Source organism: Rhinopithecus bieti, unplaced genomic scaffold, assembly GCF_001698545.2.
Source record: "Rhinopithecus bieti isolate Rb0 unplaced genomic scaffold, ASM169854v2 scaffold_5889, whole genome shotgun sequence".
NCBI classification, from domain to species: domain Eukaryota; kingdom Metazoa; phylum Chordata; class Mammalia; order Primates; family Cercopithecidae; genus Rhinopithecus; species Rhinopithecus bieti.
Window position 1 is genome coordinate 741,160 of NW_016805277.1, and position 21,889 is coordinate 763,048.

Here is a 21,889-nt window from a genome sequence, read left to right on the forward strand (position 1 = left end):
GTATCTATAATAATTAAAATTACCTATTCATGTTAAGCTTCATACTGATTGGGAAGTATTTAACAGGATTATAACAGTTCATTAGAAGAGCGGTTTTACAACTCAGTCAGTCTTGAATCCTTCACTTAAGGATTATAGCAGATCAGAACCCACAGAAGGCACAGACCCCCAGCAATAGAATATCTTCTTCCTTAGCACATTACTTCCACATACCTGTCTGATTAAAAATGAAGATTTTCAGTGTTTCCAGTGTTCGATCTGTATGATTAAATCTAGCCATTGGTTTAGCTCCTTGAAATAATAAAATATTAGGAACAGCTACGGTGCCAAACCTGGTAGAAAGGCTACAAGAGAAAGAAGTGAAAAAACCTGAATTCATTATTAATAGAGGGCTTTCTCATACAATTACCATCTCAGAATGGACAAAAATAAATGAGGAAGTTGCATGTGACCTACGGAGATTTCTGACACTTGAAACTTTCGGCTTTTTCATTTGTTTCTGATCTCTTTGCTTATGGGTCATGGCTGGGGGCACTCCTTTTCTGCAATCTGAGTTGCCTTCAATTATAATATGGATCTACCCATGGCACAGTTATTCCACTAGTTAAGTTCATGTCTACACAAACCAGACCAGAAAACTCTAATTCATGGACAAAGCACACTGTGTCAATTTACTTGACAGAAAAAATTTCCAACTCTTCAGAATGCCCATCCCTGTCCCTCAAAAAAAGATCAACTTACAGTAGGCAATTAGTTTGGTAAGCTGGCACAAAGGAGTATATGATCCAACAAACACACCAGGATGTTCACAATTAGGGCAGGATGACTTGTTTGGAAGTAATATAACTGAGGGGGCTTATTTCACCTTTACATAATACAGACTAGTGGTGATAAGCTCCCAAGTCAAAACACTCTGGGTTGAAGCCTCAGTTCTGCCACTGAACCAGTGTGAACTCTGGGCAGATTATTTAACCTCGCTAAGCCTCAGTTTTCCCCATTAGTAAAATAGTAATATTGTATAACCGGGAATTTTTTCTTTTGTATACATACTGTAACTTAAATATTAACATAAGCAGCAAACATGTCCCAGCCCATATAATAAGCGCAAGAGCCTTAGTCTCCATAATTAAGGTGCCATACCAGGTACAACATGGAGCTGAAGGAAAAAAGAAGAAAGCAGGTTGGGGAGGGAGTTGTGGGAGAGGCAGGAGGGACAGTGTGAGACCCAGAACCAAAGAGCACTGAGTATGCCTGGGGGCAGTGGAGGCCCCACCAAAGCTGACACTGACGTGATCTGTCCTTCCAATCAGTCTGCTCCCTTGGGCCCAGTCACTTAGATATCACCCAGAAGCCTATATGAAAATTACTCATTTGTTGAGCCATTTCTTTCTCCATCAACAGTTTCAGGTAAACATTGGCAATTATATTCCCACAATGAAAATCAGTGGAATACAATTTTTTTTTTTTTTTTTTTTTTTTTTTTTGAGACAGGGTCTCACTCTGTCGCCCAGGCTGGAGTACAGTCTCACTCTGTCACCCAGGCTGGAGTACAGTGGCAGGATCATGGCTCACTGTGACCTTGACCTCCCTGGGCTCAGGCAATCCTTCCACCTCAGCCTCCCAAGTAGCTGGGGTACCACACGTGTGTGCCACCATCCTCAGTCAATTTTTTGTATTTTTTTTTTTTTTTTGTAGAGATGGGGTTCTGCCATTTTGTCCAGGCTGGTCTCAAACTCTTGGGCTCAAGTGATCCTTCTACCTCGGCCTCTCAGTGATGGGATTACAGGTGTGAGCCACTGCACCTGGCCTCAAGTACAGAGTAACAGAAGTTTACTCAACTTCATTTTACCACCAAGTGACCATTTTTCAGATGTTCTAGATTTATTTACACACAACCTCCTTGTTGAGGCTGACCTGCTAAGAAGCATCTGATTTGGAAGAGAAGAACAGTTTATAACTCATGCACAATCGCGGCACTTAGGAGAAACATATACCATCTCAACAAAGTTCTCTGTAACTTACTTTACTAAACATTTAAAAAAGACAGACCTCGGCCAGGCACAGTGGCTCACGCCTGTCATCCCAGCACTTTGGGAGGCCGCGGCGGGCGGATCACGAGGTCAGGAGTTTGAGACCAGCCTGGCCAACATGGTGAAACCCCGTCTCTACTAAAAATACAAAATTAGCCACGCATGGTGGCAGGTGCCTGTAATCCCAGCTACTCAGGAGGCTGAGGCAGGAGAATCACTTGAACCCAGGAGGCGGAGGTTGCAGTGAGCCAAGATCACACCATTGCACTCCAGCCTGGGTGACAGAGCGAGATTCCACCTCAAAAAAAAAAAAAAAAAAAAAAAAAAAAAAAAGACAAGCCTGTCATGGTGGCGCATGGCTTTAGTCCTACTACTCAGGAGGTTAAGTCAGGAGGATCCCTTGAGCCCAGGCGTTCAAGGCCAGCCTGGACAAAAACCCAGTGATTGATACACAAGAAATACAAAACAAAGCTAAATGTCATGTTAAAGAGCTAAATTAATTCATTACTTGATCGAGTGCCTACTACAGAACATGACTGCAAGAATAAGTACGGAGGAAAGAAAGAAGGAAAGAGGAAAAGGGAAAAGAAGGAAAGAAAAAGAAAAGGAAAGGAAGAAATCCTGAGTAGACACAAAACAGGGATGCTGGGAATTAGGCGCTTGGGATGGGGATTGAACCTGCGCGTTAAAGTCACAAAGGAATATCCCACTGTGATACCAATTGTGCTGATTCGGTCTGGCTACAGCCCTCAAAAGTCTTCTGGCCCCTCCCCTGCCATCAGGTGCTATCACCTGCCACCTTTACATCCACCACACAGAGAACAGCCCACTTTCTTTAAAGGGCCTCCACAAAGTGACAGCTCCCTCAGGAGTATGACAATCCTCAATATTCACTCTTGCCTTGCCTTCAATCCCAGGACAAAGCTCATGCCCCCCTCCTCTGCTTCTAACTTAACTAATTAGGACCTCCAAATAACTGCAACCATCAGGCAGGCAGGCAGGAGGATGGACGTAAACCCCACCAACTGAAGATACCTGCTATGCTGAGATGCATCCAGTGCCAAAAAGTGAAGAGCTGGAAATGCCCGGGGCAGAGAGTTAAAGTGAGGGGCCAAATTGGCAGAAAAGCGGCACCACGGGGTGTAAAACAGGACTAGGGTGCAGTCACTACCGTTTGGGTTCAGAAAATCCATAAGGTCCTGTGGTAAAAGAAACAAGCGTTAAAGTCAGCAGTAACAGTACATTTTTCTGAAAGGATACCCAAGAAACAGGACACACTGCTGCTCCAGGGAGAGGAACGGGTGGGTGGGAGCAGCGAGAGGAGGGACCCTCAGGAGCCTTTTGGATTTTGAACCATATGAATCCAGGAATCAGCAAAAAAGTATGATCAAAAACTATCACTTTTTTTAAGTCCTGCTGAATTAAGCAGAAAGTTTTAAACTTTCCTCTGCACTTTCCTAATATTACAACAGTTATTTTAATATTTTTCATAATTTATAATTTCAAATACAGGCATACCTCATTTGACTGCATTTCACTCCACTGCACTTTGCAGACATTGCATTTTGTGCAGATTGAAGGTTTGTGGCAACACTGCATCGAGTAAGTTTTCCAATAGCATGTGCTCAATTTTGTGTCTGTGTCACATTGTGGTAATTCTTGCAATATTTCAAAGTTTTTCATTATTATTATATCTGTTATGGTGATCTATGACCAGTATCTTTGATGTTACTGTTGTCATTGTTTTGGGGTGCCACAAGCTGTACCCATAGAAGATAGTGAACTTTATCCACCGACCAGCTGTTCCACATCTCTCTCCCTCTCCTCTGGCCTCTCCCTCAGACATAACAATATTGAAATTAGATGAATTAATAACCCTACAGTGGCCTCTGTTTAAGTGAAAGGAAGAGTTGCACAGCTCTCATTTTAAATCAAAGCCAAAAATGATTGATTAAGCTTAGTGAGGAAGCCATGCCGAATGCCAACATAGGATACAGGCTGACAGCTAGGCCTCTTACACCAAACAGCCACGTTATAAATGCAAAGGAAAAGTTTTTAAAGGAAGTCAATGTGCTACTCCATCCAGTGCAGTGACCTCTGATACTTAAAATAAAATAAAATAAAATAAGTGCTACTCAGTGAATACACAAATGATAAGAAAGCAAAACAGCGTTATTGCTCATGGAGAAAATGCAATGGAGAAAATCCTAATGCTATGGATAGAAGATCAAACCAGTCACAATATTTAAGCCAAAGCCTAAATCCAGAGCAAGGCCCTAACTCTCTTCAATTCTACAAAGGCTGAGAGAAGTGAGGAAGCTGCAGAGGAAAAGTCTGAAGTTAGCTGGGGTTGGCTCATGAGGTTTGAGAAAGAAGCTGTCTCTAGAACATAAAAGTGCAAGGTGAGGCCGGGCGCGGTGGCTCAAGCCTGTAATCCCAGCACTTTGGGAGGCCGAGACGGGCGGATCACGAGGTCAGGAGATCGAGACCATCCTGGCTAACACGGTGAAACCCCGTCTCTACTAAAAAATAAAAAAAAAAATTAGCCGGGCGAGGTGGCGGGCGCCTGTAGTCCCAGCTACTCGGGAGGCTGAGGCAGGAGAATGGCGTGAACCCGGGAGGTGGAGCTTGCAGTGAGCTGAGGTCCGGCCACTGCACTCCAGCCTGGGTGACAGAGCGAGACTCCGTCTCAAAAAAAAAAAAAAGTGCAAGGTGAGGCAGCAAGTGCTGATAGAGAAGCTACAACATACTAACATCAAAGACCAATGAAAAAAAAAAGAGAAGCTGCAACAACTTACCCAGAACATCTAGCTAAGAGAATTGATGAAGGTGGCTATACTCAATAACCAGTTTTCATGTAGATAAAACAGCCTTCTATCGGAATAACATGGCTTCTAAGACTTTCATAGCTAGACAAGAGATGTCAATGCCTGGCTTCAAAGGACAGACGGACTCTTTTTAGAGGCCAGTGCAGCTGGTGTCTTATTTATTTATTTGACAATAAGTCTTATTTATTTATTTATTTGACAAGGTCTTGCTCTGTCACCCAGGCTGGAGTACAGTGGCATAATCATGGCTCACGGCAGCCTCAACCTCCTGGGTTCAAGCAATCCTGCCTCAGTCTCCCAAGTAGCTGGTGCCCACCACCACGCCTGGCAAATGTTTGTAGTTTTTGTAGAGACAGGGTTTCACCATGTTCCCCAGGCTGGTCTGGAACTCCTAGGTTTAAGCAATCCACCCACCTTGGCCTCTGAAAGTACTGGGATTACAGGTATGAGCAACCGCAGGGCCAATGCTCATTGCTCATTGCCCATTCTGAAAATCCGAGGGCCTTTAAAAATTATGCTAAATTTACTTTGCCAGTACTCTAGAAAAGGAGCAACAAAACCTGGATGACAATATATCTGCTTACAGCATGGTTTCCTGAGTATTTTAGGCCCAATGTTGAGACCGACTGCTCAGAAAAAAAGATTCCTTTCAAAATATTACACTCATTGACAATGCCTCTGGTCACCCAAGAGTTCTGGTGGAGATGCACAAGCAGATGAATGTTGTTTTCAGGCCTGCTAACACAGTATCCATTCTGCAGCCCATGAATCAAGGGGGGATTTCAACTTTTAACTCTTATTATTTAAGAAATATATTTCATAAGGCTATAGTTGCCATAGATAGCAATTCCTCTGATGGATTTGGCAAAATAAACTGAAAACCTTCTGGAAATGATTTACCATTCTAGATGACTTTAAAAACATTTGTGATTCATGGGAGGTGGTCAAAATATCAACATTAACAGGCATTTGGAATAAGCTGACTCCAACCCTCATGGATGACCGTTGAGGAGTTCAAGACTTCAATGGAGGGTGGAATTGCAGATGTGATAGAAATAGCAAGAAAACTAGGATTAGAAGTGGAGTCTGAAAATAGGATTGAATTGCTACAATCTCATGATAAAACTTGAAGAGATGAGGAGTTGCTTTTTTTTTTTTTTTTTTGAGGCGGAGTCTCGCTCTGTCGCCCGGACTGGAGTGCAGTGGCCAGATCTCAGCTCACTGCAAGCTCCGCCTCCCAGGTTTACGCCATTCTCCTGCCTTAGCCTCCCGAGTAGCTGGGACTACAGGCGCCCCCCACCTCGCCCGGCTAGTTTTGTATTTTAGTAGAGACGGGGTTTCACCGTGTTAGCCAGGATGGTCTCGATCTCCTGACCTCGTGATCCGCCCGTCTCAGCCTCCCAAAGTGCTGGGATTACAGGCTTGAGCCACCACGCCCGGCTGACTCCAAATTTGAAAGAAGTTCTACTGTGGGTAAAATGCTATCAAACAGCACTGCATGCTACAGAGAATTCTTTCATGAAAGAAGAATCAATCAGTGTGGCAAACTTCAATGTTGTCTTAAGAAACTGTGGGCCACAGGCCAGGCGTGGTGTCTCCTGCCTGTAATCCCAGCACTTTGGAAGGCCAAGGTGGGCAGATCACTTGAGGTCAGGAGTTCGAGACCAGCCTGGCCAACATGGTGAAACCCTGTCTCTACTAAAAATACAAAAATTAGCTGGGCATGTGGTGCACACTTCTAATCCCAGCTACTTGGCGAGAGGTTGCAGTGGGAGAATAGCTCGAACCTGGTAGACGGAGGTTGCAGTGAGCTGAGATCAGGCCACTGCACTCCTGCCTGGTTGACAGAGTGAGACTCCATCTCAAAAAAAAGAAAAAAGAAAAAGAAAAAGAAAGAGATAAACTGTGGGCCAGGCATGGTGGTTCACAACTCACAACACTTTGGGAGGCCAACACAGGAGGATCACTTGAGCCCAGGAGTTTGAGACCAGCCTATGCAACATAGTTTGACCTCATCTCTACAAAAAAAAGAAAAAAATTAGCCAGATATGCTGGCACATGCCTGTATTCCCAGCTACTCGGGAGGCTGAGCTGGGAGGATCACTTGAGCCTGGGAGGTCAAGGCTGCAGTGAGCCATGGTCTCGCCACCGCACTCCAGCCTGGGTGACAGAGCAATACTCTTGTCTCAAAGAAATTGCCAGAGCCACCCCAACCGTCACTAACTACCATCCTGATCAGTCAGCAGCCATCAACATCAAGGCAAGACCCTCTACCAACAAAAAGATTACAACTCACTGAAGCCTCAAGTGCTCGTTAGCATTTTTTAGTAGTAAAGTATTTTTAAATTAAGGTATCTACATTTTTTAAACATAATGCTACTGCATACTTAATAAACTACAATATAGTATGACTTCTGTATGCACTGGGAAACCAAAAAACTCATGTGATTTGCTACACTGCAATATTTGCTTTATCACAGTGGTCTGGAACCAAACCTGTAGTATCTTTGAGGAATGCCTGCACTAAGTACTCACAGGGTCTGGGCAATTGCCCCCACCTTTGAATTGTGCATCTCAAACCATCTAAAATGGAATTATTAGAGGACTATGATCTCAGATTCAAACTATCATCTCAGCAGAGCTAAGTCTGAACTAAGCAGTCATATCGATGTATTTGGCCAAAGGTTAGATCAATTAAAGAGCACACTGTTCTAGCAAGCCGCAGTGTCTCACATCTGTAATCCCAACACTCTGGGAGGCCAAAGCGGGCAAATCAGTTGAAGTCAGGAGTTTGAGACCAGCCTGGCCAACATGGTAAAACCTCGTTTCCACTAAAATTACAAAAATTAGCCAGGCGTGGTGGCATGTGCCCATAATCCCAACTACTCGGGAGGCTGAGGCAGTAGAACCACTTGAACCCAGGAGGCAGAGGTTGTAGTGAACCCAGATCCTCCCATTGCACTCCAGCCTGGGGGACACAGTGAGACTCGATCTCAAAAAAAGAAAAAGAGTACACCATCCCTGCCACCACCTGTGTAATCCATAACTCAGACTGTTTAAACTGCTCTCTCCCAGTCATGTGAGTGACACCTGTGAGAGTCCCATAGACCGCAGCATCTACAGGCACTCAAGAGTGGATGCAAAGCCAGCGCCAAGCACTGCCCTTGGAGGAGCTATGTGCACTAAAGGTGCTGTGCCCTCATTGACAACAAGCAATCACAGCTCTTAGAGTCAGGATTTACCTGTCTTACATAAGCAGCGTGAATGCATCCTACCCTTCTGTTTTCAGAACCACCCCACAGAAACTGTCAGTCATTGATGAAAGAGAAACTTTTCATCAATATAACATATTTTCCAGGGGCATTACTAAATAATGGTAAATTATCATTTTAGTAATCCAGATATGTTTAAGTTGCCTGTATAATAAATAAATATTTCATTTAGAAGAAGAAAAATGGCCGGGCATGGTGGCTCATGCCTGTAGTTCCAGCACTTTGGGAAGCCGAGGTGGGTGGATTACCTGAGGTCAGGAGTTTGAGACCAGCCTCGCCAACATGGTGAAACCCATTACTACTAAAAATACAAAATTAGCCAGACATGGTGGTGCATGCTTGTAATCCCAGCTACACAGAAGACTAAGGCAGGAAAATCATTTGAACTCAGGAGGCAGAAGTTGCAGTGAGCCAAGATCATGCCATTGCACTCCAGCCTAGGTGACAAGATCAAAACTCTGTCTCAAAAAGAAAAAGAACGCTATGATTTTGGTGCCAAGCAATGATCTGTCCACTGGGATTTTTATCATGAGGTTTGGTGTTGGGACTGGCCCAAGGATAACTAGGTTTAGGCCACCTGAAAAGCATAATCAACACTAGTTATATCTCCTCATTTCCCTATAAACATCACAGAGGCAAAGTCGATTTTCACTAAAGCAGCCATTAAATGCTATCTCGCTTACAATATGATCAAGATCATGACTTTCCATTTCAAAGTTGATAGGGTATTAATCATAAAATAAATGTACTGAAAAGGAGAAAAGCACTAAATGATGTTTCCTTACCTGTGACATATTTAAAATTTTCAGAGTGAAATTTTCTAATCCAGTAATGTTTCTCTCCTCACAGTTCACCTTTGGGGATTTCAGACTTTCAGTGTTATTGGAGTCCTCTGTCGGGGCTGCGTCCGATTCCGCCACTTCTGGCTCTGTGTAATACTCCTCTTCTCTATCCAGGAAGTGTGCTCCAGCACCATCCAGAGAAAAAAGGCTCTCTCGGAGGTTGCACCTTGAGTCCTCCTCTCCTCCAGCGCCACAGGTGCCGCCGCTAGGCTCTGAACTCACTTTGTCCTCAGCTTCCCCAGGAATCACAGACAGCATCACCATGTGATCGCCTTGAGTGTCCAGCCCCAGCACCGCATTGGCCTCTTCTGCCGCCCTGTCCTGGCCCATCGGGTCATGTAGGAGCTCCTCCTCACCCAGGTACACAGCCCCCACCTGAAGAGGGTGAGCAGGCTGCTCGTCTGACCATAAGCGACCACTTTCCTCTGCAACTAAAACATGCCAGCACATTCAGAGTCATACTTGACTTCAAAACAAATGAACCCCAAAGAATTATAGTTCCCCTCTAACATGAAATTTTCCCCTCTGGAGACAAAAAGGTCTCCTTTCGTTAAACTATCAGAGAGCTACCCACCATTTCCCAGGTTAGGAAGAAGGTCACGAGCAGGTACTATTAATAGATTAATGAATGTCAAAGAAGGCCGGGCACGGTGGCTCACGCCTGTAATCCTAGCACTTTGGGAGGCCCCAAGGCAGGCGGATCACTTGAGGTCAGGAATTCAAGACTAGCCTGGCCAACATGGAGAAACCCTGTCTCTATTAAAAATGTAAAAATTAGCTGGGCATGGTGGCAGGCACCTGTAATCCCAGCTACTAGGGAGGCTGAGGCAAGGGGATTGCTTGAACCTAGAGGCGGAGGTTGCAGTGAGCCAAGACTGTGCCACTGCACTTCAGTCTGGGTGACAGAGCAAGACTCCGTCTCAAAAAACAAACAAAATAATGAATGTCAAATAATAGACAAACACACAGCTCTGCCCTAAACTTGCTGCTTGCCATGTGGATCATAACCAAAAACATCCCAGTTAGATATCTAATTAGGAAAACAGAATATAAACACTTACATTTTTTGATAAGATTTTCATTTGTTTGATAGTATCCAAGAAAATGATCATAGTTTTATGCAAGATTCTACTAGAGCAAAGCATCTTTGCACACATTATAACCATTCTGTGAGATGGGCAAGACAAGGATTATCAAGCCCACTGAACAGGTAACTAGGCAAGGCACAGAGAGGCTCAGCACAGTGTCCGATGGCACACAGATAGTAAGCAGCAAAGCCAAGTCTGGGAGCAAAGTCTTCTGGCTGCTACTCCAGAACGAGCCATAGGCCCCCTGCCATGATACCTCAGGGATGCTGAGCCAAAATGCCTGAAGAACTGCTCAAGCTACACAGCAGCTCCTTCCTGAGGTAGCCTCTAACAACTGGACTCTGCTCTCCTGCCTGCTACCCTTGGGAGTGCTGGGAGATGGGTTTGGCAGTGCAGAGGCAGCAGCAGGAGGAAGAAGAAGAGAACTTTCTCCCACTTTGGAGCTAGAAGGTGGATCTTGAGCATAATGCTCAGATAATGGAAGAGTCCCAGGCAGTCTCATACATCCATTTACCCATCTCCACTCACCTCCGTAGCAATGCCTCCTGCCCTCCAACTCTTATCAACTCAACACCAGCTGCCAGACTTTGTGCCAGGGACCAACCAGCAGAAACCAATGAGGCCAGCAGCCCTCAGGAAACCTCACCATGTGGTTAGGAAACCACCGGCTGGGTGATGAGCTCTGCGTGCCCACAGCATGTCACTGGAGTGTCAGTGACCAACTGACTTCAAAGTTGGGAAGGTCTGGGGGCTTCCTAAGGTATGCACATTTGTATAAGATCTCAAAGAATATCCCTGTAGAGTTTTTTGTTGTTGCTGATGCATAATAGATGTACATAGTTTCAAAGCACATGTGATAATATATTCATGCAATTTGTAAAGATCAGATCAATGCATTGGGGATATCCATCACCTTAAATATTTGTCTTTTCTTCATGCTAGAATCATTCAAATTCTTCTCTTCTAGCTATTTTGAAATATACAGTAGGCTATTATGAACTACAGTTACCCAACGGATCTACCTCACACTAGGGCATAGAGCTCTGTGGATTCATTCAGAGATTCAAAAACATTATCTGGGAATTCTGCTTCTGGCCAAGATGGAGTAACAAGAACCAGATTTACCATCCCTCCCGAAACAACCAAATAAACAGATAATATATATAAAACAACAGTTTCAGGAAATTAGTTATCAGGCAACAGAGGATTGTGACATCCGAGAAACAGGTGACAAATGAAGAGAACCCTACAACTGCTCCAACTTACTGCCTTGACAGCGTTCCCACTGTGGCTCAAGGAGGGGAAATCCCGGCAGAGCCCAGCAGACTCTCCCAGTTGAAGAGATGGAGAGAGCTAAGAGTCCAAGGAGACCAAGAAGCAATAGTTTGCAAAACAGAATACTGCAGATGAGCTATATAGAGAGGGGACTCCAGAGATCTGTAGAGGCCCCCTGCTAAGTATACAGCAGGGTACTGGTCAGTACATGCATGTGAGTAAACTACCCAATGCCAGAGAAAGAACTATTAGAAAGGATGAAAAGGAACAGTATCCAACATTCACTCAGAGCAGGGAATGGTACCTCTTCTTACCAGCTAGACTGGAAAACTTCGTAATTCACAGGGCACTGAGTAGAGTATACAAAAGGCCCTGCCTCAGTAGTGGGACACTATTAACCCTAAAGAAAATATAGCTTGCTTGCTTAAAAGCAAAACCCGAAAGAATCAAGCTGTTCTCAAGTAACTTAACTGTACCCCAGAACAAAGCTCGAGAATACATATAGGGGGTCAGGCACGGTGGCTCACGCCCGTAGTCCCAGCAATTTGGGAGGCCAAGATGGGTGGACCACCTGAGGTCAGGAGTTTGAGACCAGCCTGACCAACATGGTGAAACCCCGTCTCTACCAAAATACTAAAAATTAGCTATGCGTGGTGGCGGGCACCTGTAATTTCAGCTACTCAGGACGCTAAGGCAGGAGAATTGCTTGAACCCAGGAGGTGGAGGTTCCAGTGAGCAGAGATCGTGCCATTGCACTCCAGCCTGGACAGCAAGAGCAAAACTCCGTCTCAGAGAAAGAAAAAAAAAGAATAGGTATAGGGAATCTAAAATATCCAGCATTCAACAAAGTAAAATTCATGCCTGGCATCCAATAAAAACTTATCAGACATATAAAGAAGCAGGAAAATAGGACACATAATGAGAATAATCAATCAAGCAACACCGACCCAGAACTTGCACCCATGTCAGAATTAGCAGACGAGGATATTAAAACAATAATTATAACTGTATTACATTCAAAAAGAAAAGTAGATATCAAGATATAAGATATTAAAAAATATAAAATCGACCTGGGAGGCAGAGGTTGCAGTGAGCCAAGATCAAGCCATTGCACTCCAGCCTGGGCAAAAGAGTGAGACCCCCATCTCAAAAAAATAACTAAATAAAAAATAAAACGATCAAACTGTACCTTTTTTTTTTCTTTTTGAGACTGAGTCTCGCTCTATTGTCCAGGCTGGAGTGCAGCGGCATGATCTCAGCTCACTGCAGCCTCCGCCTCCCAGGTTCAAGCAATTCTCCTGCCTCAGCCTCCCGAGTAGCTGGGATTACAGGTGCCCGCCACCACACCCGGCTAATTTTTATATATTTTAGTGGAGATGGGGTTTCACCATGTTGGCCAGGCTGGTCTCGAATTCCTGACCTTGGGTGATCCTCCCGCCTTGGCCTCCCAAACTGCTGGGATTGCAGGCGTGAGCCTGCCGCGCCTGGCTTTCTTTCCTTTTTCTTTCTTTTTTTTTTTTTTTGAGATAGAGTCTCCCTCTATTGCACAGGTTGGAGTTCGGTGACACGATGTGGGCTCACTGCAACCTCTGCCTCCCAGGTTCAAAGGATTCTCCTGCCTCAGCTTCCCAAGCAGCTGGGATTACAGGCACCTGCCACCACGCCCGGCTAATTTTTGTATTTTTCAGTAGAGATGGGGTTTCAACATATTGGCCAGGTTGGTCTCAAACTCCTGGCCCCAAGTGATCTGCCCACCTCAGCCTCCCAAAGTGCTGGGATTACAGGTGTGAGCCACTGAGGTACCAGGCCTGGCCTTTTTTTTTTTTCTTTTTTCTTGAGACAGGGTCTCATGAATGTCACCCAGGCTGGAGTGCAGTGGCACAACCACCTCCCAGGTTCAAGCAGTTCTCCCACCTCAGCCTCCCAAGTAGCTAGGATTACAGGCGTGAGCCACTGCACCCGGCTAATTATTTTGTATGTTTGCTAGAGATGGGGTTTTGCCATGTTGGCCAGGCTGGTCTCAAACTCCTGGCCTCAAGTGATCTACCCGCCTTGGCCTCCCAAATCCTGGGATTATAGGCATAATCCACCGCGCCCATCCCAAATCGTACTTTTAAAGATGTAAACTACAATAACTACATTGTCTGAGATGAAAACTGCACTGTATGAGATTAATGGCAAATTAGACAATGCAGAAGAAAATAGTCAACTTGAAGACAGCAATAGAACCTATCCAAAATGAAACACATAGGAAAAAAAAAGAATGGAAAGAAATTAAGAGCATCAGTGGGCTGTAGGACAATTTCAAGTGGCCTAATGTACAGATAACTGGAGTACTGGCAAGAGAAGAGAATGGAGGAACAGAAAAATATCTGAAGAAATCATAGCCAAAAACTTTCCAAACTTGGTAAAAACTATAAATCCACAGATCCAAGAAACTCAACAAAACCCAAACTCAATGAACTACAACAAAGCACATCACAATCAAATTGCTCAAAACCAGTTACAAAGAAAAAAATCTTAACAGCAGCCAGAGGGGGGGAAAAAAACATCATGTAGAGAGGAACAAAGGACAACAACAGGTTTCTCACTGAAAACAAAGCAAGCCAGAGCGGCATCTCTGACTACAAAAACTACAATGTCTGAGATTAAAAAACCTGCACTGCATGAGATTAATGGCAAATTAACATCAGAGAAGAAAAAACCTATAAATCTAGAATTCTGTATACAGAAAAAGTATCTTTCAAAAATGAAGGTGGCATACGTCAGTAATCCCAGCTACTCAGGAGGCTGAGGCAGGAGAATCACTTAGACCCAGGAGACAGAGGTTGCAGTGAGCCGAGAGATTGTGCCACTGCACTCCAGCCCGGGCAACAGAGTGAGACTCCGTCTCAAAAAAAAAGAAAAAAAAATTCTTTTGGCTGGGCACAATGGCTCACACCTGTAATCCCAGCACTTTGGGAGACCGAGGTGGGTGGATCACTTGAGGTCAGGAGTTCCAGAACAGCCTAGCCAACATGGTGAAACCCCGTATCTACTAAAAATACAAAAAAAAAATTAGCCAGGCATAGTAGCGGGCGCCTGTAATCCCAGCTACTTGGGAGGCTGAGGCAAGAGAATCGCTTGAACCCGGGAGGCAGAGGTTGCAGTGACCTGAGATAGTACCACTGCAATCCAGCCTGGGCTACAGACGAGAATCCATCTCAAAAAAAAAAAAAAAAAAAAAAGGGGAAAAAAAATTTTTTCCCGTTTTCAGACATACAAAAGCTGAAAGAATTCATCGCCAGCAAACCCACCCAACAAAAATCTTCAAGGAACTCCTTCAAGCAGAAGAAAAATGTTAACAGTTGGAAATATGGATCCACATAAAGAAATAGAGAACCCAAAATGGTACTACATGGATAAATATACACAATTCTTTCCAAAAATCTAGCTACAAAGGAGGCGAGGAAGGTAGGGTAGATTCGCTACAGGCAGGGAAGACTAAGGGAGGTTTCTATTTTGGTATTCGGAACACAGGAGCAATTTGAGGATACCTAAAGCTGATGAGAAAGCAGGTAAGAAGGGGCCGGGTGCGGTGGCTCACACCTGTAATCCCAGTACTTTGGGAGGCCAAGGAGGGCAGATCCCTTGAGGTCAGGAGTTCAAGACCAGCTTGGCCAACATGGTGAAACCCCATCTGTACTAAAAATACAAAAATTAGCCAGGCGTAGTGGCATGCACCTGTAATCCCAGCTACTTGGGAGGCTGAGGCGGGAGAATCACTTGAACCTGGGAGGCGGAGGCTGCAGTGAGCCGAGAATCACACCACTGCATTCCAGCCTGGGCGACAGAGCGAGACTCTGTATCCAAAAAAAAGAAAGCAGGTAAGAAGGGAGAGGTGGCAATGGAAGTTACATAGGACAGAGTTTAGGACTTGGGCAGCAAAGTGAGTCTTTAGCAGAAGGTCAAGCACTTCTGTGACTACGATCCAGAGAAGGGGTTGGGTGCCTGGGAAGGGGGCTTTGCCAATTCGGTGGAGTGGCGGGATCACGTTGGCAGAATTTCTATAGCCTTTTATTTCTGTAGCCTTTGGTTAATAAGTGTGTATTGCCTGTATGATCAGAAGAAAAAACAAACACACGTGTTTTCTGTGTCATCCACAAGACAAAGCAGGAAATGAAGCCAGAGAGGCTAAGAGTCTGGAAAAGAAAGGATGCCAGGTTCGGGGTCCAACCCTACTCCCAAACACCGCAGCTCTACAGAGATTTGCTCTTGCTACCTAATCAACATTCTAGGTTCCACAAGTAAATGAAGAATGCCAAAACGAAGAACCTCAAGAGAAAAAAATCAGGGCACAAGTTATAACCTGGTTCTGTCTGATCACCCTCAGATAGCCCCTGCACAAAATCAAAATGGAGTGTAAGTGGTGCATGGAGCTGGTATTTTAAGTTCAAGAGTGTTGTCCCCTCCACCCCCCGCACCTTGCAAAAATATTTAAGCACACAGTACAGATTAGGAACAAAAAAACTTACGCCTTCAGGTACCAGTGTTTTCATTTAGGAATTAGGAAGAAAAGAAACACTGAATTATTCCCCAAGAAGACAAAAATGTCATACTATATGACAGCCATTGAACCCTCCCATGCTAATGTGCCTTTTTTTGTTGTTTTTTCTTTGAGACAAAGTCTTGCTCTGTTGCCCAGGCTGGAGCGCGGTGGCATGATCTCAGCTCACTGCAGCCTCCATCTCCCGGGTTCAAGCGATTCTCCTGCCTCAGCCTCCCAAATAGCTGGGATTACAGATGCACACCACCACACCCGGCTACTTTTCTTATTTTTAGTAGAGATGGGGTTTCACCATGTTGGCCAGACTGGTCTCAAACTTTTGGCCTCAAATGATCCACCCACCTCGGCCTCCCTCCCAGTGTGCTGGAACTACAGGCATGAGTCACTGCACCCAACTGGTAATGTGCCTTTTAAGAGACTGCAGTTTGAGCTATACATAAAGTGATAATTATTGCATCACTGGCAGCAAAGAAGTTGTCTGGACAAGTGTGAGGGCACCATGCCAACTCTGCCAGGGAGCCCTAGCCTAGGTCAGCACCTTCACACCCTTCCAGCTTTTCTCAGAAGGCTCTTTACCAGCTGCAGGTGTTTTCACAATGGCTTCTCCCAGGAAAGCCAAATGAGGAGGGACCAAAAACAGCCAGGGGTTGGAGGGACAGCAATCCATATTTTCCATAGGCAATACTGTGTGCTCATTTAGCAAATGGAGACAATACCACCAAGATGTAGAAAATTCCAAGGCTACTGTGAAGATTAAATGAGAAAAGATGTGTATGGTTCCTGTAGGTTAAGCACTCCATAAATGGCTGTGGTGATGTTGATGACGATGATGATGACGATGATGACGACAACGACTGGTGCTTACAATTCAAAGAGATGGAAAGGCACAATAACACAATAACTAAGTTCTATTAATTCACCTGCAGGCCAGGCTTGCTGGTTCATACCTGTAATCCTAACACTTTGGGAAGCCAAGGCAGGCAGATCACTTGAGGTCAGGAGCTCGAGACCAGCCTGGCCAACATGGTGAAACCCCATCTCTACTAAAAAATACAAAAATTAGGCCGGGTGCGGTGGCTCACGCCTGTAATACCAGCACTTTGGGAGGCCAAGGCGGGCAGATCACCTGAGGTCAGGAGTTCGAGACTAGCCTGGCCAACATGGTGAAACCCCATCTCTACTAAAAAATACAAAAATTAGGCCGGGCGTGGTGGCTCACGCCTGTAATACCAGCACTTTGAGAGGCCAACGCGGGCAGATCACCTGAGGTCAGGAGTTCAAAACCAGCCTGGCCAACATGGTGAAACCCCATCTCTACTAAAAATACCAAAAATTAGCCAGGCATAGTGACAGGCGCCTGTAATCCTAGCTACTCAGGAGGCTGAGACAGAAGAATCACTTGAACGCAGCAGGCAGAGGTTGCAGTGAGCCAAGATCACGCCATTGCACTCCAGCCTGAGCAACAAGAGCAAAACTCCATCTCAAAAAAAAAAAAAAATCAGCCAGGCGTGGTGATGCATACCTGTAATCCCAGCTACTTGGGAGACTGAGGCAGGAGAATCATTTGAACCCAGGAGGTGGAGGTTGCAGTGAGCTGAGATGGTGTCACTGCACTCCAGCCTGGGTGACAAGAGTGAGACTCTGTCTCAAAAAAAAAAAAAAAAAATTTACCTGCTAAACACATTCACAATCCATCTACTTTCCCCATCCCGACTAACACTTCTCAGCAAAGGCCACAGCCAGCTCTCGTCTGGGCAACTGCTGTAGCCAGCTAAACTGTTCTCCCTGGTCAGCCTGCTATCCCCACTCCAGACCCTGATCTACACAGCAATACAAGTGAAACTGAAAGATAAAAGGCATATCTGATCATGTCACTCCCTTGCTAAAACTCTTTCAGCAGCTTCCCCGACCCTGTGAATGCATCTGCTACCAGGCCGCAGTGTGGCCTCTATCTGCACTCTCACCTGTGGCCATCAGATCTCTCTAGTCCCTGATCATTTATACTCCCCCTATCCCCACCTGCCTTAGAGCCTTCCTGAGGGTTGTTTCTCTGCTGGGAAGCTTCCTCCTGCTTAATCCTTTATCCTCCTCATTTAGATGTCACCCTAAATGTCACCTCTGTAAGGACACATTCCCTGACCCTCAGACCAGGGTGGGAGGTCTCCCATTACAGCTCCCAAAAATGCCCTGGGACTCTCCTTGATGCATTTCTCAGTCTTGCAATTTTCTTAGTAATTTGTAGTTATTTAGTGGCTGCCTTCCCCAAAGGCCTGCTGCTCTGACTCACCACTGGATCCCCAGTGCCCAGCATAGTGTTTAGCATATGATAAGTGCTCAGTAAGAATCTGCTAGCTGACTACCTAGGTTAGACTGGCATAAGGATATTGAAGCCAGGAGTGTGCTTCCATTCCTAGACACCTGGATAGCATTGCTACCTCCAGGTTGTTTAGTCTCTCAGGGCCTCAGCATCTGAGGCCAACATAATCTGCCTGTGGCATCCTCTGCTAAAAAAACAAACAAACAAAACACATCTTATATTTTCAGCTACTCTGAGAAGAAATCTGCGGGTGAAGTTCCTTCTGTCTTCACCCCATTCATGGCCTGAGCATGATGACCAGAGACCCAAGCTGAACCCTGAATCAGCCAGGGTTCTGCCAGGAAGCAGAACATTTAACTTGGGCAAGTTGAGGAGAGTTTAATGAAGGGACCACTAATGTGTAGGCTGGGTGGAGAGAAATGAAAAGCAATGGTAAGGAACTCCAAGGCCAATAACAGGAGAGGGGGAGCCAGCTACCACTCACAGACCTTAAGAGTCCAGAGAGAGAAGTAGTCACAAAACCTTGAAACATCAAGGGTAACACAGAGGGCAGCTTTCTAGAATTCAATGCCTTCCACTGGGGGCAAAGCCAGCCTGCAATAATCTCTCAGGGAGGGAGCGGAGAGCATCAATACCCTGACCTCACTCTCCCCTCATTCCAATGCAATGGAAGGAAGACGGTAGGACAGTTGGTATTTATTCCACACAGGACAGCCACACAGGGCACAGAGAAGGGTGGAGGGGCTGAAACACAAGATATCCAACACATGCCAGCACCTCTGTGAGGCTGGCAGTTGAGTGTAGTGAAAATGCAGAGGTTGGGCTCTGAAGTCAGGCAAACATGGGCTTGAATCAAGGCTCCTCAACTTCTGGCTGTATGACCTTGTCATAGGACTTACTGGCTCTGAGTCTCAGTTTACTTCTACAAAATGAGAACAATAACATCTACTGCATATGCATTTAAAAATTACTAAGGCCAGGCACGGTGGCTCAAGCCTATAAACCCAGCACTCTGGAAGGCTGAGGCGGGTGGATCACCTGAGGTCAGGAGTTCGAGACCAGCCTGGCCAACATGGTAGAACATCATCTCTACTAAAAATACAAAAATTAGCTGGGTGTGGTGGCAGACGCCTGTAATCTCAGCTACTTGGGAGGCTGAGACATGAGAATCGCTTGAACCCAGGAGTCAGAGGTTGCAGTGAGCCAAGATGGCACCACTGCACTCCAGCCTGGGCGACAGAGCCAGACTCCACCTCAAAAAATAAAAAATAAATAAAAATAAAATAAAATTACATAAACCAGGAGCAGTGGCTCACATCTGTAATCCCAGCACTTTGGGAAACAGGTGGGAGGATCACTTAAGCCCGGGAGTTCAAGGCTGCAGCGAGCCATGATCAGCCACTGCACTCCAGCCTGGGCAACAGAGCAAGCCTTCATCTCTTAAAAAAACAAAAACAAAACAGTAAAGATTCCAAAAGATGATGCTTGTAAAGCACTGAGCACAGCACCTGGTACACAGTGAGTGCTTTCATTCATGGTAATTGTGTTACTAAGACTCACCCTTCTCCACAACCCTCTGCTATCCTGCCTCCATCCAGGACACCCCAGGGAAAAGAAAGACCTGCCTGTTCCTGTTAAGGCCTGAATGACAAGCAAGGCCGAGGGTCTGGACTTTAACAGGACTGTGAGGAGTGGGGTGAAGGGGCATGAAAGTAAGGCCTCCACTCCCCACCCTCGCCATGCCTCCAGGGTGGCTGCCTTCCCCACCGGCAAGCTGGGGGTTACCGGGAGTCTCCCGTGTTTCTCGTCTGTTTTTCATGCAGCGATTGAACAAGGGTGGCCTCTTAAGACAGTGGTCCAGCAGCGGGGACTCCAGCGTGGGCTTTGGCGTCAGAGGCAGGCTTCTGCCACTTACCAGAAGCGCAAACTTAGGCAGGGCCTCAGCATCTTCATTTGCGAAATGGAGACACTAAATGGAACCGAGGGTTTGTGGGAGCATTAAATGGGATAATGATGTAAATAAAGCACGATGCACAGTTCCTGGCTCCTAATACAGCCACAACAAATGTCGGTATTTGATATGATGTTATTAATAATAAAGTGCTCATCACCAGAGGGTGTGCCTCAGCAGCACTTACCGCACTGTCCCTTTTGGCTACCAGCCGCCAGCTGAAGGCGGCCTGAACGCGGCCCAACCACCTCCAGGCTCCAGCCCACCGGCCCTCCGCCCCCCGGCCCCTTTCCACTGGCCACGAGCAGGCGGTGCGCGGGGAGAGAAGTTGGGGAGACGCGCCTGGGAGGACGCCAGGAAGGGGTGAGCCGCGCACCGCCGGCCTTCGCGCAGGTCCAGAGCGTCGCCCGGGTGGACCTCAGCTCGCCCCGTCATCTCATGCACCGCCCCCGGCCCACACTCACCCTCCACGCCGCGGACGGGAAGCCCTAGCACCCACAGCAGTACTTGCCACCAGCCGAGGAGCCGCATGACGCGGGGCGGTCGTCGACCGGCAGCCAGGACCACTGTCCAGGCCGAAAGGCAACCTGCGAACGGCTACGCGAGTCGTGCTACCAGCCCGAGGAAGGCTGGGGGAGGAGAGTGTGGGAGCGCGGGCGCGGCCCCGCGCCGCCATCTTAACACCTGGCAGCTGTGGCGGGCGCCATCTTGGAGTCGGGCGGATGGCGTCTAGCCGCTGGCCGTCGCCGCTGGACTGGAGACCCCATTAGGAGCTAAGCGCCAGACGATGCAGGTCGTTTTGAACTCTGCTGACCCTGGAGTCCAGAGCAGGGCTCTGGCAGAGGCCCATGGCCTCCTTTCTTCCCTCGGAAGTCAGGACTTGACTGCTTGAAGCACTGCGCCCGCGTAAGGAGGGTTTTCCACGCTTCATTCCCAGAGCCAGAAAGGCCCAGAAGCCTTCCTTTCTAGTGCCCCATCGAGATGCAGAAACCTTGGAGGCTGCAAATCTTCTAATCTCTTGCCTTACCCGTACTCCCCTACCTAGGGTTGCCACATAGAATACCTGACACCCAGTTATATTTGAATTTCACATAATGAATATTTTTTACTATAACCCTTATAGAATAAGGGATATACCCTACAACTGAGCATCCTGTAACTTTGTGATATCTGGCAACCCTAACCCTATCTATCAACTCAGGGCAGGAGAGGTTGATTTTAACTGATTTACCTTACAGGGCAATCTCTATCTTTAAGTGTGGTTGGGGCCATGAGCATCATTGGCTCTGGCTCATGGTGGAGGTGGAGCCACCTCGAACATGAAGTACATAGGAAAGGGCTTAGAATGAAGAAAGCATAGATGGGGAGATGAGGACAGGGCTCTGCCTTCCCAAGCAAACACGCAGAGCAGGAGTCTTAAGAGAAAATTCTCGGAATAGAGAGGATGACACCAGTAATTAGGGTATTTTGGTGGGGAGGGCAAGGCAATTTTTAAGCAGCCACCAGTGCTAAATCAGTGCAGAGTGCAGCTTTTCAAACTTACAAGGTTGGAAAAATAGAAAGTGATTTAAAATACATCAGTCTATTGGTTAACATAGCAATGGTAAGGGAACCTGGGTTTTTTGGCCGCTTGGTGAATCCCAGCTTCAGCACATGTGATAGTACACACTCAGCAGGTTATGTAACTTAAAGTTCAGTTTCTTCATCTGTAAAGTGAAGATGAAGTTGTATAGAGTCTTA

The 21,889-nt window shown here is 46.2% G+C and overlaps 1 protein-coding gene across 3 annotated transcripts in view; it reads right to left on the minus strand.

Moving 5' to 3' along the window:
* The window catches only part of TXNDC15 (thioredoxin domain containing 15), a 25,608-nt gene extending 4,208 nt beyond the window's left edge, over positions 1 to 21,400 (minus strand). The window contains exons 1-4 of one of the 3 annotated variants that reach the window (XM_017871945.1): positions 20,661 to 21,400; positions 8,916 to 9,403; positions 3,066 to 3,229; positions 214 to 344 (exon numbers count right to left, since the gene is read on the minus strand). In XM_017871945.1, the coding sequence (XP_017727434.1) occupies positions 214 to 344; positions 3,066 to 3,229; positions 8,916 to 9,302 (682 nt within the window). In that variant the 5' untranslated portion in view covers positions 9,303 to 9,403; positions 20,661 to 21,400. Of the gene's footprint in view, positions 1 to 213; positions 345 to 3,065; positions 3,230 to 8,915; positions 9,404 to 20,336; positions 20,586 to 20,613 lie in introns of those variants that run through there. The other 2 variants (XM_017871941.1, XM_017871942.1) reach the window with 2 other exon arrangements.
* Positions 21,401 to 21,889: the final 489 nt, after the last annotated feature.